The sequence below is a fragment of the Oreochromis niloticus genome, linkage group LG7 (assembly GCF_001858045.2).
Source record: "Oreochromis niloticus isolate F11D_XX linkage group LG7, O_niloticus_UMD_NMBU, whole genome shotgun sequence".
Classification (NCBI taxonomy): Eukaryota; Metazoa; Chordata; class Actinopteri; order Cichliformes; family Cichlidae; genus Oreochromis; species Oreochromis niloticus.
Genome location: NC_031972.2, coordinates 21,916,967 through 21,933,161, shown reverse-complemented (window position 1 = coordinate 21,933,161; position 16,195 = coordinate 21,916,967). Strand labels below are relative to the sequence as shown.

The 16,195-nt window shown below is 41.6% G+C and overlaps 1 protein-coding gene across 2 annotated transcripts in view; it reads left to right on the top strand.

The window, feature by feature from the left end:
- Positions 1–16,195, top strand: part of wdr70 (WD repeat domain 70) — a 45,267-nt gene that overhangs the window by 23,655 nt on the left and 5,417 nt on the right. For both annotated transcript variants that reach the window (XM_019361097.2, XM_005470308.4), the window contains exons 11-16: positions 1,826–1,925; positions 2,381–2,465; positions 2,573–2,711; positions 10,130–10,230; positions 10,426–10,505; positions 13,748–13,864. In XM_019361097.2, the coding sequence (XP_019216642.1) occupies positions 1,826–1,925; positions 2,381–2,465; positions 2,573–2,711; positions 10,130–10,230; positions 10,426–10,505; positions 13,748–13,864 (622 nt within the window). The remainder of the gene's footprint in view (positions 1–1,825; positions 1,926–2,380; positions 2,466–2,572; positions 2,712–10,129; positions 10,231–10,425; positions 10,506–13,747; positions 13,865–16,195) is intronic.

Below are 16,195 nucleotides of genomic sequence, written 5' to 3'. Positions count from 1 at the left end.
CTCACAGCAAGAAGGTCCTGGGTTTAAATCCAGTCTGGGGTGGACTTTCCCGTGTGGATCTCTCTATGTCTCTGTGGGTTTTCTCCCACAGTCCAAAGACATACATGGGATTAGGTTGATGAGTCTAAACTGACTACAGGTGTGAACATGGGTGTGATTGGTTGCCTGTCTATGTGTGACAGATTGACAACCTGTCCAGGGTGTACCCGGCCTCTTGCCCAATAGAAAATTATGACTGAATAACAGTTATTATGCTAGTCAGCACTGAGGTATTTAATGATGATGGGTAAAATCGAGGGTAATTACGCTTAAGTTAGACCTATGATAATAAACTTTTTCATTTTAAATGCAGAGACTCTTATGCCAACCAGTTACTGGAATCAGCTGTGCATATGTAGACCTTTTTTCTATTAGCTTGAAACTATAACTGTGTGTCATGAGCATTTCATGGCAGTGTGTAATCACTGGCGGTGGCAGATATGAAGCAGGCTGATCATCCCAGTCTCTTACTGACTAGGATGAGGTGGAGTTGAGGCCGGATGCACAAAGGGCAGAATGACATAAGCTCAATGGCATTTAAAGCACATGTAACAGAGGCTGATTGGCTCGCAGAAGGCAGGCAAGAAAATGATTGGGCCAAAGTGATGACTGCAGAGCTGAGATTGATATAAACAGTTGATTAGCCCCAGCACCCAGGAATACCGGAACCAAACTGAACATAGATCTCTCTTACTGAACATAAGCTTCTTAAAATGATAAAGATTTTTTTAAATATTATGGCAAAGTGTCAACTTATAAGTAGAAATTAAGGGCTCAGAAACAGAACCTTGTGGAAATCCATATTTTAGTGGCACCAGGGCCCGTTAATATTTCACAATTTCTGTGCCAAATTATTCCCTCAAATAATAATAATTAAAAAGAGAACCAAATGGAATGGAACATATTTTATTAAATTAATACTTAATACTTAATCGCCACACTTTGAAGAGTATGAAAAATAATCTTGTCCACTCCACTAGCTGCTTGTTGCACATGTTGTCGAGAAGCGGAGTTGTTGATATTGTGCATTGCTAGTTGTTGTTACCACTCGTTCAAAGACGGCTAATATACCAAAGAGTGACCCCTGGCAGTGATAGTGTGTCTTTTGCCTGTTGCAGGCTACTAAACCGTGCGCAGCAAGAGTATTACAATACCATTTCAGGTAGGAAAAAATCAAAATACCATCTGTCAGGCAGGGACTTAAAAACTTGCCAAGATAAATGTCTGTGGTCTTGCTGAAAAGAGTGGAGAGTGCGGTGTCTTGTTGGTATTTCATAGGCTCTAAGAGGGCTTTATAGTTAAATATATAATTTGGTGCTCATAGTGCAAATGGGAACCGTGTGTTGTTTGGAAAACACAGGGAATGAAAAGGTCTTTTTGTTACTACAGCGAGACTAAAACGTCTTACTACTGAAGCAGAGCAGTGGCAGTTCTATGCAGTGGTTTATCAAGAGGTTGTAATAACTCTTTTTAACACTGATGATTAATATTGACCGAAAAAACGTTGTGTTTATGGAAAAACTACTTATCAAGACTTATCGCATTTTTTTTCTAGCTGTTGCTTTGTCTGTGATGTTTATGTGATAAATATTAACATGTTTAACATTTTTGTCCAGTTCTTTCTATTTGTGTCACTTGCAAAACAAACAGAAGTGAACTGGGATCTTTAGATAGGATCTGTATCATGCAGTTGTAATATACATCATTACGAAACCATAAACCTGCACCATGGTTTATAGAAACTGATGTCGCTAATGCATTGCTTTCTCTTTTTCCGTCTTTCTAGGTTCATACAAAGTTCCACTGTCGGCAAGCCCACACCCCAGGATCGGACACCTCGTGCCTCAGCTTTTCTTATGATGGCACGATGCTTGCTTCACGTGGAGGTAAAAAAAAAAAAAAAAAAAATGAACATTAAATAAAGCCTTACCCTTATCTGCCAAGCTTAACAGCCACAATTTGAAGTTCTGGTCATCAGTACCCAACCTAAGAGGGTCTGTGTGAAGGTCAAAGATCACTGTTGGAAAGCAGTGACTTTTCAGTCTGAGTATACAAATAAGCATGGATCTTTAACAGCAACACCCTGCAGACTTAGCTTGGTATGTAATCTGGAGAGGAGATGTCTAGCACAAAGGTAAACTGGAATAACTCTGCATAAGAGACCTGCGCTTCACATTATTCTGTAATGTAAATGAAAAATAACTCATACAGCCTCGTTCTATGTTAAGGAAGATGCGCTGCACTATGGTAAAGTAAATAACCTTCAAGAAAGTTTTGTCTGTGGTGACTCATAATTTACAGTTTGCCTTTTGTCCCCAACTGTTATTTTTCCCCCCCCTAGGCGATGACACTCTCAAGATGTGGGATATACGCAACTTCAGGAAGCCAGTGAATGGAGTTAGTGGTCTGACCAACTACTTTTCCATGTGAGAGTTTTAACTGTCATCTTAATTATAATCTGCCTGTTTGTTGCTGTAAGTGCTTACATATGCATTATTACCCGATGATGCATGTCTGTAACTTTCCCTGTTAGGACCGACTGCTGTTTTAGCCCAGATGACAAGCTTCTGGTGACGGGGACGTCGGTGAAGAAAGATGAAGGAAATGGGAAGCTGGTTTTCTTTGACCGCATTTCGTTTCAGAGGGTCTACGAAATAGATGTCACCAACGCAGTAAGTTCTGCCTCAAATCCCCAACAACCACAGCAACAAGATGTTTTCCAGCTCGTTGATATGATATGTTAGTTGCAAACAACACAGTGACCTTGAACACATAACGAGCAGTGGAAAAGATGATGAATACACAATGACACATAATGAAATCAATATGACAGTCATTCCTTCTCAACATAAGTGGTTTGCGCTCAAGCAAAACTGAAGCATTTAAAATGTTTTGAAAACACAACAGCAGTAGTCTAAGGACTCATTTAAAGATCTGTTTGACCCAATGCATTCCACTGCTTTTTTTATGATTTCAGCTCGAAATGTGCGTTGCAGAATTTGAGCTAAACTCAATAAACAAGCCTAAAAAAAACTGACTTAAATGATCATTTGAGCTAAAGAATGACTTTCTGCAGATAGAGAAATGTGGGTTTGGTTTTTTTCTTTTTCTCTATTTAATAAGTAGCACAGTTGTCTGGCAGTGACTAGACATTTTCCTCTGTAAATCACTGTGTGTGAGCAGAATTCATCTGTAAACAAAGTATAACATAGCATCATTGAGGTAAGAAAAACAATCACAGCTCTATGAGCTGAGTTTTGAAGGAGAATAAAGGCAAGTTAAAGGTAAAAGTGGGGTAATGTGACTTTTCCTTACTGCAATATTCCCACGAACTGTTGGCAGGACAGCTATTGACACTTTTATGCGCACTGCCTTTGAGTTATATTTGAAATTTAATTATCTAAAAACACAATCCGCACGTCCCATTCCCACATACAGAGTACTCTGTCAGACACGAGCATACTCTGTACTTTTACACTAATCCCGCTTTCTCAGAAATCCATTTGGTGAGGGCAACCAGCCATAGGTGCTGAAATGATTTGCAGAGGTGCTTTCTACAGTAGAAAGCACTTTTTTTGCTGCTTCCTGCTCCTCCGCCTCTTTCTCTCAACCTTCAAACCCTTTTCAGAGATTTAATGGTGTCTATCTATAGACATAACATTGAGTCCTGACTGAAACTAATGCTTTCTAACTCAGTTTCCCCGGCTAAGGCATGCTCCTTTCACATAGGCCATTGAATGAACATGTTCGAGGGTAGGGGAAAGAGAAAAGACTGTGTGTGTGTCTCCTTCAACCCTGCCAGCCAGCTGCTGTTATCTTGCAAAACTTGGCACAGCATTCACACTAAGTGCACACCCCACTGCTCAGCTGCACTAACTGAGGGGAGTGGAAAAATGGTCAGTTTTTTTTAATTAAACGTGAAATTAAACATTATTCATTCCTGTTTTATAATTGCAATTTTGCAGTAGTTGTGTTAAATAAAATGACTGAGTTTAAATCTAAGCTTTCAGGTGTGCATACACTTGGTAACTTTTGTCATATCGTCCATGTTGTCAACACAAAATGAATTCTCTGATTTCTCTGTTGGTTACAATGTTGCCAAAATAGAAGAACAGCTTGTTTTAACATCGTGATACCCCCTCACTGTCAACTGATTGATACACCAATACCATGAAGTGTTTGTACCAAGATACCTACCATTATTTTTAGTTTCCCATTATTGTTTATGAAATAGTTTCTCAAATTCAAAGCCACATTTCCTCTCTGCGTGAGTGGCCTTGCTTTTTTAAAAGTCTTCTGTTCTCTAGATAGCTAGGGCTTCTGATTGGTGACAGTTAGAAGACGACACTCCACAAACCTGACAGGACTAAACACTGAGCGCCACTGAGTACACTTGACCTCTGAGTGTGTAATGATAATGCTGTCACTCAGAAACAGTTGGTGGCATTATTAATCTGCAAACACCGTAATCCACATATTTTATGTGTAGCTCTCAGTCATTTAGACAAAGCAGTTAAAGTTGTGTCTTTTATTTAAGTATTTGAAAAGCCTCACAAACACTTACACACTTGTGGCTATAACATTTGCTCTCACTTTGGCTATAGGTAGCATTAAAACAAAAGACCTCAGACGCTTTGGGTCAAAGAGTCTGTGCAGAACTTAACAACCCTCCTCCTTTGCATCACTCTGTGGACGTTTGTCTTCTCTTTCACTTTACTGAAGAGGGTAAACATTTGGAAGTGATTTTTCCATTGGCCTTTCACTTGCTCCACCATCTGCCATTGGAAGAAACTCTGGAAGTGTCAGCTCAGTTTCACTTAAAGGACGGCAAAATACCTCTTCCTGTCTTTTCACGCTGTGAGCTGTACAGAAATCCAGTAGATTTCCCACAAAATCCAGCCTAATGCCGCAGAAAAAACGATTTTAGATTAAGGAATGATGCAGGCTGCAAGTCGTCTTGGCAGTGGTTTTATTTGTGTTAATTGTACTAAACTCCCAAAATTTACAACCCCATTTGCAAAATAGTTTGGACACGCTGTGAAATGTAAATGAAAACAGAATGCAATGATACAATCCACCAAAGCCCTATTTTTAAACCAAATAAAGGCAACATATCAAATAGTTGCCAAATTTTATTACACTTTTTATTTTTATACCAGCTGCATGTTTCAAAAAAGTCTTAAATAAAACAAAATAAGAATGAAAATTGTGTAATGCTAGAACAATAAACAGCATTCAGTTAAAAGGGGCTCTGTTTTTACGAGTAAAGAATTTTTCTGTGGGATGGACTGAGTAGATTTCAATGGATGTCACATTAGAAACATGGCTTTATAACAGACGTCACTGCACGGGCTCGTGGGTGCTTATCATTGAAGAAAGTCTGTCACTGTCTCCACAAATGCGAGTTAAAATTCTACCACACAGACAAAAACCTTATATGAACTAGAACCAGCGATCCTGTTGTCTTCTTTGGGTCTGACTACTTTGACTAATGTCTTTTCCCTCCAAAAGGAACTTAATCCTGATATGGATTCTGTCTCAACCTGATTTATTTGCTTTTATATGTCCTAAAACCCCTCAGTTTGTTGGCCCACAGGGACACAGAAATAAAGTAAGAAACAAAGAAATGTTTGTGTTTAAGAATCATAAATTCTTCTAAAACATGATTTAAAAGCGTGGTTGGTTGCAGGAGGAATGATTAATAGATTGTGTCTAGCTTAGACCATTTTTTCCTGTGTTGAGTTGATAAACTTCTTCACCCCACCCGCTGAACAACAACACAGCAATTCAAGTATAAATCGGTCACCCACACCTGCTCGTATAAGTAAGTAAATTCGATTTTCTAAAGTAATTTTGATGTGTGAATTTAGTTTTGTGCAGCAGATCAGTTATCTCCAGCATGCACTCGGTGAACCTGATGAATGTGCTATTTACTATGTTTACATCAGCCGTCAGCTCTCGGATGGCTCCAGAATTTAAGTGCAGTCTTTATAAAGTGGCGCACCAAGCAGGCGAGTGAAAGGAAGGGCCACCAATCATTTCTAACTAAACAGTCTACATAACCCCAGACCTGGATTCTGGGGTGCGCTCAGGAGCAGAGGCTGTTTCAGGCTTGTTTGGTAAATATTTCAGACACGCTTAAGCTTATCTTAGTCCATCAGATGGGTCAGAAACCAGGTGAGATCCTGTTTGCTAAAAAAGCATCAAGCTTTTGGCTGGATTTCAAATGGAGGCTGAACCCTGTAGCTCTTATGCACTTTCTGTAAATCTCTGTTTGTGTGTGTGCATACTTCTGTGTGCCGATTGTCATTTTATCTATATATGCACATTTGATCCTAACTACATATGTGCACCATAAATACTTTATATAATGAGATTTCCTGCTGTGGGAAAATCCAGCGCTATTGGCCATATATTATTGATACTCCACAAGCAGAATCACAATAGCAAAGTGCAGACCTCCACCAAGGCCAATAGTCCACTTTCCAACGATACCTGAGATTGTAAACACAATGATGATGATGATGATGATTGGTTGTGCTTCCATCCATCCATTTCCTGCAACTTAGCTGGGCGCAACAGTCTAATGCTGCCATCCAACTAGTAAAAACAGTGCTTGGTCACTGTGGCACAGCCAAAATTATTGTATCCGTGTGCTGTCTGTGTCAACTTCGTGAAAATCGCAAATATGTCTGCTGCAACTCTGTCGTCTACATTCACATTAAACTGAAATTTACACTGGCTATTTGCATTCAAAGTCCAGCCAGAACCTCAGAGAGTAAAATTGTAAATTCAGAAACTCCTCAATAAATGGTTATGTACTTGCAGTTTAATTGCAGAATGACATAGGCACTTGGCAACGTTTTTATATAGGAATATGACCAGAATACAACCAGTTGATTTTAGTCCCTTATTGGAAAGAGACTCATCACAGAGTTGTTGAGCTCATCAGCGCAGACTGCCCAAAGCTACAATGTGCAATGGCACTCTGTGTTTACAAGTTATGCAGATCTTCACCAGTGTGTCTGAAAGTGAGTGCCGTCAGTCCAAGTTGGACTGTATTTGCTTGGAGACAGGTTGCCTCCTATCAGGTGCCCTGTGCATTCACCTTGCAGTCGAAAGTGGTCACCCAAAGATTGAAGGTGCTGCAACATCAAACTCTGGGCAAACACAGATTTTTTTGCCCTCTAGTCTAAAGAAGGTTGCTGTCTTATCTCTGCTTTAGTGTGAGTGAGCCATAAGCGTAGATAATATAGACCTCAGTCATCCTAGCCAACGTGGCTGGGGAGACATTGAGGTGTTTCCAAGCTAGCAAAAAGATGAAATCTCTTCAGCATACCCAGGACATACACAGATGCCCAAACCAATCTCTCCTGGCTTTTTTCAGTGTGGAGTATTGGCTGCTCTGCTTTGCACCTCTTCTAAATGACTGAGCTCCTAATAGATAATGTGAGAAATAGTCTAGCATATTTGGGTAAAGATTGGAAAAAATTAGAGATTTTGGTAGAAACTTTAAATTTTGTTGCAAAGTCTAATATAGCAAGAATTAGATGTTAAATGGTGCTTTGAATTCTGCTTGATCAGTGCCTCATTTCTGGAAATCGAGCGCCTTTTAAAGTAAGATGCATAAATGCATCTCCAAACCTCCAGCGCTGAATAGCTGTACAGTGTTTAAAGTGCAGACACCAACATTTAATTTTCTTCTTTCCTTTAGCTACAAAAACAAAACCTCTGAAGTGAGCTGTTCTTCTTTTACAGCTCACTGAAAGTCAGCGGTTCTCTTTACCATACCTTTAAAGGGGACTTTTGACACTTACCTGTGTCCTGTGTTTTCTCTTACCAAGCGTATCTTGGAAGTCAGCATAGAGTTCCAGTCAGGTAGTTTGTGCTATTTGTAGACTTCTTGGAGAGTAGCCCTCTTACGGTGTAGCGGAGTTGCTTAAACTAGCATTCTTCTCTCTTTTTCCCCTCTGCTGCGTTCATTTAACCATTATAACTCAGTCTTTCAGAAGCAGTGCACATTTGGATCCACTCACCAGCAGCCAAACAAGAACTACAACTGACTGTTATGTCTCATTAGTGCCTTATTTCATAATCGGCATATATATTGGCCAAGTGGCTGTTGTTATATTTATCCATAGTCAGTCTTCGTTATTTTAATCTGATGGAACGTAGAAGCATGTTACTGAAGAACTGACTGATTAAAGTTTCCTCTCTCATAATGTGATGTAATTTTGTGGACATGAAGTGTAAACAGGGGTTCCTGGAGTATAAACATGCTTCTCTGAATATCTGGAAAGCAGTCTGGACTGGACTGAGCTGTGCTTGGCTGTGGACTTTTCAGTGGGTGCAGCTGAGATTGGCTCCGCTGACCTAGGTTGTTTTAGGCTGCTCAGGTTTTTATGTTAGATTTGCTCCACTGTTAACACGGTTATTTTCAGAGGTATCAACAAGAGTATTTTGCTTGGTTTGTTTTTTTAACTTGACTAGGTAGCTCTTCTGGCCTCTTTGTCACTCATCCTGTTACATTGGCTTTTCTGAGTGCGTGCTTTGACAGGACCTGTGAAGTGTAGTAGAATGTCTGCATTTCTCTGGATGACTGTCTTTTGTTGCTTTAGCAACTTTGATAGGCCAATTAATTACAGATTTAAACTGAAACAAATCCACAGTTTGTGAAATTATAAACCATGCACGCTGGTATGTGTTGGGACACGCATCTACCCCAGACCAAATAGTTTCAGTGCTGGATGAGTGTGTAGGTGAATGAGCCAGTGTATGTATTGCACATGCATTTGTATTGGAATTATTAACTCAAATTATGCATCTGCCATTGTAGGAAAAGAATATGCGAGGCGTGTGTTCGGTACGTTCTGTTTCAAGCATTTTTCTAGATCTTTCAATTAATTACAGCTGGCTCATCTGGTTGAGCAGATTAACCCTCGTCTGTCTCATGAGTGACACACCACTGAGCTACTGGCTTGATGGTGCAAATATGTATGAGGCGTGAGTAAACCGAAGCCTGGTTGTGTGATTTTAATTTACCGAAAGCATAGATAGTCTTAATTATGTGTTTGGAAAATGGGTCAGCGTAAAGTAGTTTTATTCTTTCATGCTGTGAAAGAATATCTTGGTTTATAGAACACTTGTAGACTCTTTATAGTTTTCATATCAAATAGCTTGGCGTGTTTTCCTCTATGTACATTTATGTACATGTACTCCCCTGTCTGCCCTTTTGTGTGCATGTACGTGCTTGTGTATGGATGATCACATGTGTGCTATTGAGACGCCTTCCTCTGGTATCCTGGTGGGAAGCTGAACAGCTGGGCGTTAAGCAGCTTTCACTCTCACAGAATCCCAGGACATCCCAGTCATAGTCCTACCTACCCCCCATCCAACGCTTCTGTCCCAGACCCCATCAGATTGCCTTCCCTGTTCCATATAAAGACATACCAAATGTCTGTACAACTACAGGACATACAGACCACAAGCTTATCCACAGATAAAGCGTGTGTTAACAATAGCCCAGAATTAACTACTGAAGGCTGTGATGATCTAATAATGTGTGCAAAGAAAGCAGGGACAACTGCAGGGGGTTTCGAGTTCTCTGCTGTAACTTGCATATCACAAAATGAACAGAGTCTTTGTCATCATGACTACATTTCTTACTCTGCCCCTGTTTTGTCTGTATTTTTCTTTCTCTCTCTCAGACACACACACACAACCAAACCTCTGGATAAATGTGGTCACATTTGCGTATTGGCACTGTGCCATCTGTCACACACAGACTGAGGGATCCAGCCCTCATCCCAACAACCAAATATAGTCAACTAGAGCAGCAGAGCACGCTGGGACTGATCCCCTCTGTATCACAACCAACCTGGGTCACACACACTCACAATACTCAGGACAATAAAATAGGATTGTTACCTTTGTTAGCTGAGGAGCAAAAATGTGCCTGGAAATCTGGCACACAAACTGATGCAGATCTCTGTTTGAAAGTATAACCTCCTCACACATACAGCCTTGGGTTACTGTAGAAAAGTGCTTAAGTGAATTATTTTGTTTTTGTCTCTTTTTGCTTGTATTTCAGAGTGTTGTCCGCTGCCTGTGGCACCCAAAACTTAACCAGATAATGGTGGGAACTGGAAACGGGCTGGTTAAGGTGTATTACGACCCCGTTAAAAGTCACAGGTACGTTCGGTTTAGACCTTTTACAGATAAATCTCTCACTTTTCCCTTATCTGAAGTATGTTGTGAAATTCTCAGATGAGACTTATTTAAATAACAAGTAATTCTGATATTTCTAACTATGAATCTGGAGCGCACAGGATCATAAACTTATTCTATGAAATATTTTTAAATAGCACCATTTATAACTCTTTCCAGGGGGGCTAAGCTGTGCGTAGTGAAGAGTAAGCGCAAAGAGAAACACGCAGAGGCTCTTACACAAGACTACATCATCACACGTAAGTTTCTCTACACGCAAGTGTAGAAAACACATTTTCCAAATAAAAATGTGTGTGTTATTAATTTCCTGATCCCTCACCATCTATCCATGTTCTTCTGCTTATCCAATTCTGGGTCACAGTTGGGCTGGAGTCTATCCCATCCTGGGTACACCTTGGATGGGCTTGTCCCAGGGCTTGTTCACTCACCTTTTAATGCAAATCATAAATGTTCATCGGCCACTTCATTAAGTACTGAGTTGAATTCTTCGTGACACATATTCAACAAGGTGTTGGAAGCATTCCTCAGACATTTTGGTCCATATCGACATGACAGCATCACACAGTTGCTGCAGATTTATCGGCTGCACGTGGATGATGTGAATCTCCCGTTGCATCGCATTCTAAAGGTGCTCTGTTGAATTGAGATATGAAGACTGTGGAGGCCATTTGAGTGCAGTGAACTCAGATGTTCAAGAAACAATCTGAGCTGATTTGAGGTTTGTGACATGGTGTGTTATCCAGCTGGAAGCAGCCAGCAGATGATGGGTACACTGTGGTCATAAAAGGATCGACATAGTCAGCAAAAATACTGAGGTAGGGTGTTGCATTTAAACGATGCACAATCGTGACTAAGGGACCTAAAATTTCCCAAGGTAATATCCCCCTTACCATTATACCACCACCAGCCTGAACCTCTGATACCAGGCGGGATGGAGCCATGCTTTCTTGTTGGTTAAATCAAATTCTAAGTCGGCTATCTGAATTTCAGAGCATAAATTATAACTCATCAGACCAGCAAGATTTCTCCAATACTCTGTTGTCTAATTGTGATGAGCCTTTGTGCATTGTGGCCCCGGTTTCCAAGCTGGCAGAGCTCACACTGTGGACTTGTACTGCTTCAAGGTTTGATTGTGTGTTCAGGGATGCTCTTCTGTATACCTCGGTTGTAAGAAGTGCTTATTGGGGTTATTGTTTCCTTCCTATCAGCTTGAAGTGGTCTGGCCAGTCTCCTTCCACCTCTGACATCAACAAGGCATTTTCACCCAGAGAACTGGAGCTCACTCAATTTTTTTTCCTTTTTTCAGACCATTATCTGTAAACCCTAGAAATGGTAGTGTGAAAAATTATAGTAGATCAGTAGTTTCTGAAATACTCAGCTGATTAGATATTTGGGTTAATGAGCAGTTGAGGAGATGTAAGTAGCGAAGTGGCCGGTGAGTTTTTACCTCTTCTATCATGTCAACCTGGAGTCACAGACTATCTGCTAATCTGCTTCATACAGTAAGGCAGTGGGATTTAAACAGAACAAAAGAAGTATCACCAAAACAATGCTAACCATCTTCCAAATGTGACGTGACAAGCAGAGCATGTTTCTTTTCAGACAGAGAGAACTAAAATGCCAGTCCTGGTTTACATCCTACATCCGCTCTGGCTTCTCTTTCTGTCTCTCTCTCAGACACACACGCACACACAAATATTCAGACACGCTTTATCTCATGACGGGTGGAGGCTTTGTGAGGAATTAGTGAGTGTTCAGGGTGTTCATTAGCAGATGGAGTTGGGTGTGGAGTATTGAATATAAAGCCGGAGGGGCACTGTGCCACGCGATGGCCATGTGGTCTTCTGTTATGCAGGATCACGCTAGGGACAACCTCCTCTCCCACCCCCGCTGGCGTGATCCGCTGCTGGTCTAAACACACACACAAACACTACCTGTCATGCTGTCATATCACCAACACACGAGGTTGTCATCTGTTGGGTGCGTGCCTCTCACTCCTGTGGCCCCAGACTGAAGTCATAGACCTAGAGGACCGTGACAGCTGCCGACTCGGCGTCGCTGATTGGCTTCTAGGACCCCATTCAAATGCCATTTATTGTTTGGGCTACCTTTTCAAATGCATCATGTGATTTCATTGCCATGCCAACAGGGTGTGAAGTAGACAGGCATTTGACTGCCAAAAGTGGTGAGTGACGCACTTGATGCCCTGGCATTGGAAAATTAGAAGGCACAGGAAGCAAGTGATGGCCCATTGAGAAAAGCGAGGGAATCTGTTAACAGTAACCTTTTTGCTTAATGTAGCATGGCGCAGAAGAATTAACACTGACGGGACTCCCGAATGGAAAATCACTTCATCTAACTCTTTACTAGAGTGTCACCTTGTAGCCCCTGAGGATAAGAGCAAAGCATACACACTTTCTAACACAAACTGACTTGTTCACACACACACACACACACACACGCACACGCACAGTGTATCACACACCTTTGAGGGCACCAGTTCACTCATGCACTCATGAGTTTAAGTACTCGAGCCCCTTGTTGTGATGGTGTGCACAAAGGTGTGAAAAGCAGTAGAGTGATTGTCTGAATTGAAACTTGTATTGAATATGCTGGTGTGCATTACAGCAGAAGAAGAACACAATAGGTGGGACGCTGCTGGGGTCACCTGGGGCCTTGTTTATGAAATATAAGTGGTCAAAATTCTTGAGGGTCGTCCTTGTAGATAATGTTCAATTTCAGAAGGAAGTGCACCAATCCAAACAAAACAAACAATTACAGCAATAATTTAATTTAAAAACCTGAGTACGTTTTGGAATAGGAGGTTGTTTTACTGCACAATGCAGTCATCTAGCTCTTTGCTTGAGATTTGTGAAGCCTCTGTATGGACTTGTACATAACTAATGATGTCAGACATTTGTATTTAGCTCAAAAATCAAGCGTGTAAGTCAGTAAAGTTGAACATGTGGTCACCATCTGTGCACCTGGTGTCCTTCAGAGCACAGTCCATGTGTTCACCAAACCCCCCCACAAATCTATCCAAAAATGTATTTAAATGCAGCTAGTGACATATTTGCAGTATGTGTTCTCCAGATCTGTGAAGATATTTGACAAACTCTGGTGATTATTAATTATTAGTTAATATAGGCGACATGAAAAATCTGTATATTCAACATTACTTTTGAGGAGCCTGATGCATCCTGGCTCAGAGAACAGCTGATATGCTGGTTTGGTGATAAAATAGATTTTAGATCTAAGGAAATAATTTGTGTACAAGTGCCTGTTTTTGCAAGTATTTTGTGTATCTTATGCCAACAGTGCAGTAGGTGAAATGTGTTCATTTTCTTTCTGTTTCTATTTCTGTCTGTTCTTTTTAAGGACAATTTGCTCGGTGCCTTGACTGCTTATTTGTGTGGCAGCGTTGTGTTGGTCTTAGTTACCTAAGCAACTGATTGTCCTTGTTTACTCTGTGCGTCTCCAGCTCATGCCTTACCCATGTTCAGAGAGGCCCGACAGCGCAGTACACGCAAACAGCTGGAGAAGGACAGACTTGATCCAAAGAAATCCCACAAACCAGAGCCTCCGGTGTCTGGGCCAGGTAACATGCTCTTTTCTTCTTCTTTTTTTCTTTTCTTTTTTTTTTTTGTTGTTGTCTGTTTTTAAAATTAGTAATGCAAAAAACAAAAAGTTAAGTGAACAAGAAGAAAGGTGACCGAAGGTGACATGAAAAGTGATGTGAAACAAGATTAGATTAATCAGGTTTGGCTGCAATTGAGCGGCTGTTTTTGTTTTGGATCTGAGTCATGTTCGTAACTGGACACCTACAAGATTCGGTGTAAGGCAGATGTGCAAACCCGTAATTGTTGATATGCTCGGTATTATGCAATCCAGCTGATGTCAAGCTGTAACAGTCTCTCAGAGATTTACTCTTGCCTCATATTTTTTAAAGACGCCTTTTAACACACTTCTACAAAATTCTACACCTAAAAATAATAATAGGTACACTTTTGAGCCGTGTTTCAATATGGCAAAGGGCCAGGCAGTGTTTCCTGTATCACAGTATCCAGCTGGCTCACCGTCTCTTCACTACCACTGTTTTTTCACTTAATCCCTCAGCACAATGTACTTGCAACAATGTAATGGTTCCACAGTGGGGAGTTCAAAAGATATGTTTTAGCCATTTGGAAGTTAAGGCCAATCACAACAGGTCTACCTTACGCTGCACATGAGGCCAATCAAATGTTTTGGATTCAAGGAAATAATTGTTTTTCAATATATACCAAATAGTATATAAGTCGTTTAACTCTTATAGAGGCTTATAAATAGTAAACACAAACTAAGCTTAAAGACAACATATGTATATGTATATATGTGTGTGTGTGTGTGTGTGTGTGTGTGTGTGTATATATATATATATATATATATATATATATATATATATGAGTGCGAGAGGAACTGACCTGAAAGATAGGATCATGGCCAAGCTTGAAACCTGGACCCCCCCTAGCCGGTTACCAAGATTACGTGAAGTACCCTCAGAAGGTCTGCTAGATGATGTTAATGCAGCACTACGGATGATACCTACAACCACGATTACCGACACTAACAAGCTGATCTACACTACGGCAGCAGTGATCAGTGAGATGCTTGGCTACAAGTTGAACAGCCACAAGGGGCAGTACCCTCCATGGAGAAGGAGGCTAGAGGGCAAGATCAAAGTAGCACGGAGGGAGGTTAGCCAACTAACGGAGTTGCAGAAAGGCGTGACAAAGAAGGTGCATAAGAAATACAGCAAGCTGTCCGTACCTGAGGCCTTGGAAACTGCCAAGCAAAGACTCACAGCCTTGGCCAGCCGCTTGAGGAGGTACACCAGAGAGATAGAAGGCAGGAGGATAAACCAGCTGTTCTCCACAGAACCAGCAAAGGTGTACTCTCAGTGGCAAGGGAACAATAACAGAACAGCACCACCAAGGCTGGAGACGGAGCAATACTGGAAGAGCATATGGGAGAAGGACGCAACCCATAACGGCAATGCTCAGTGGCTAGTGGATCTGAGGGCAGACCATAGCGACCTCCCTGAACAGGGTCCAGTAACCATCACAGTGGCAGATATCCAAGAAAGGGTCTCCAGTATGAAGAGTTGGACAGCACCAGGGCCCGACATGGTTCACGCCTACTGGCTGAAGAAGCTGACTGCACTCCACGAGCGTCTGGCAGCACAAATGAACCAGCTGCTAGTTAACGAGAGACACCCGGAATGGCTAACCGAAGGTCGGACGGTCCTGATCCCCAAGGACCCCAAGAAGGGACCGGTCCCATCCAACTACCGACCAATAACCTGCCTCAGTACTACATGGAAGCTCCTGTCAGGCATCATATCGGCTAAGATGAACAGGCACATGGGTCAATACATGAGCGGGGCACAGAAGGGGATTGGCAAGAATACCAGAGGCGCAAAACACCAGCTACTGGTAGACAGAACAGTCAGCCGAGACTGCAAGACCAGACTGACCAACCTGTGCACAGCCTGGATTGATTACAAGAAGGCCTATGACTCAATGCCCCACAGCTGGATACTGGAATGCCTAGAATTGTACAAGATCAACAGGACCCTAAGAGCCTTCATCAGGAACTCAATGGGGATGTGGCGTACAACACTAGAGGCCAACTCCAAGCCCATAGCACAAGTCACCATCAAGTGCGGGATCTACCAAGGAGATGCTCTGTCCCCACTGCTGTTCTGCATAGGCCTGAACCCCCTCAGTGAGATCATTAACAAGACTGGCTACGGATACCGACTACGAAACGGAGCGGTTGTCAGCCACCTCCTGTACATGGATGACATCAAGCTGTATGCCAAGAGTGAACGAGACATCGATTCACTGATACACACTACCAGGATATACAGCAATGACATTGGAATGTCATT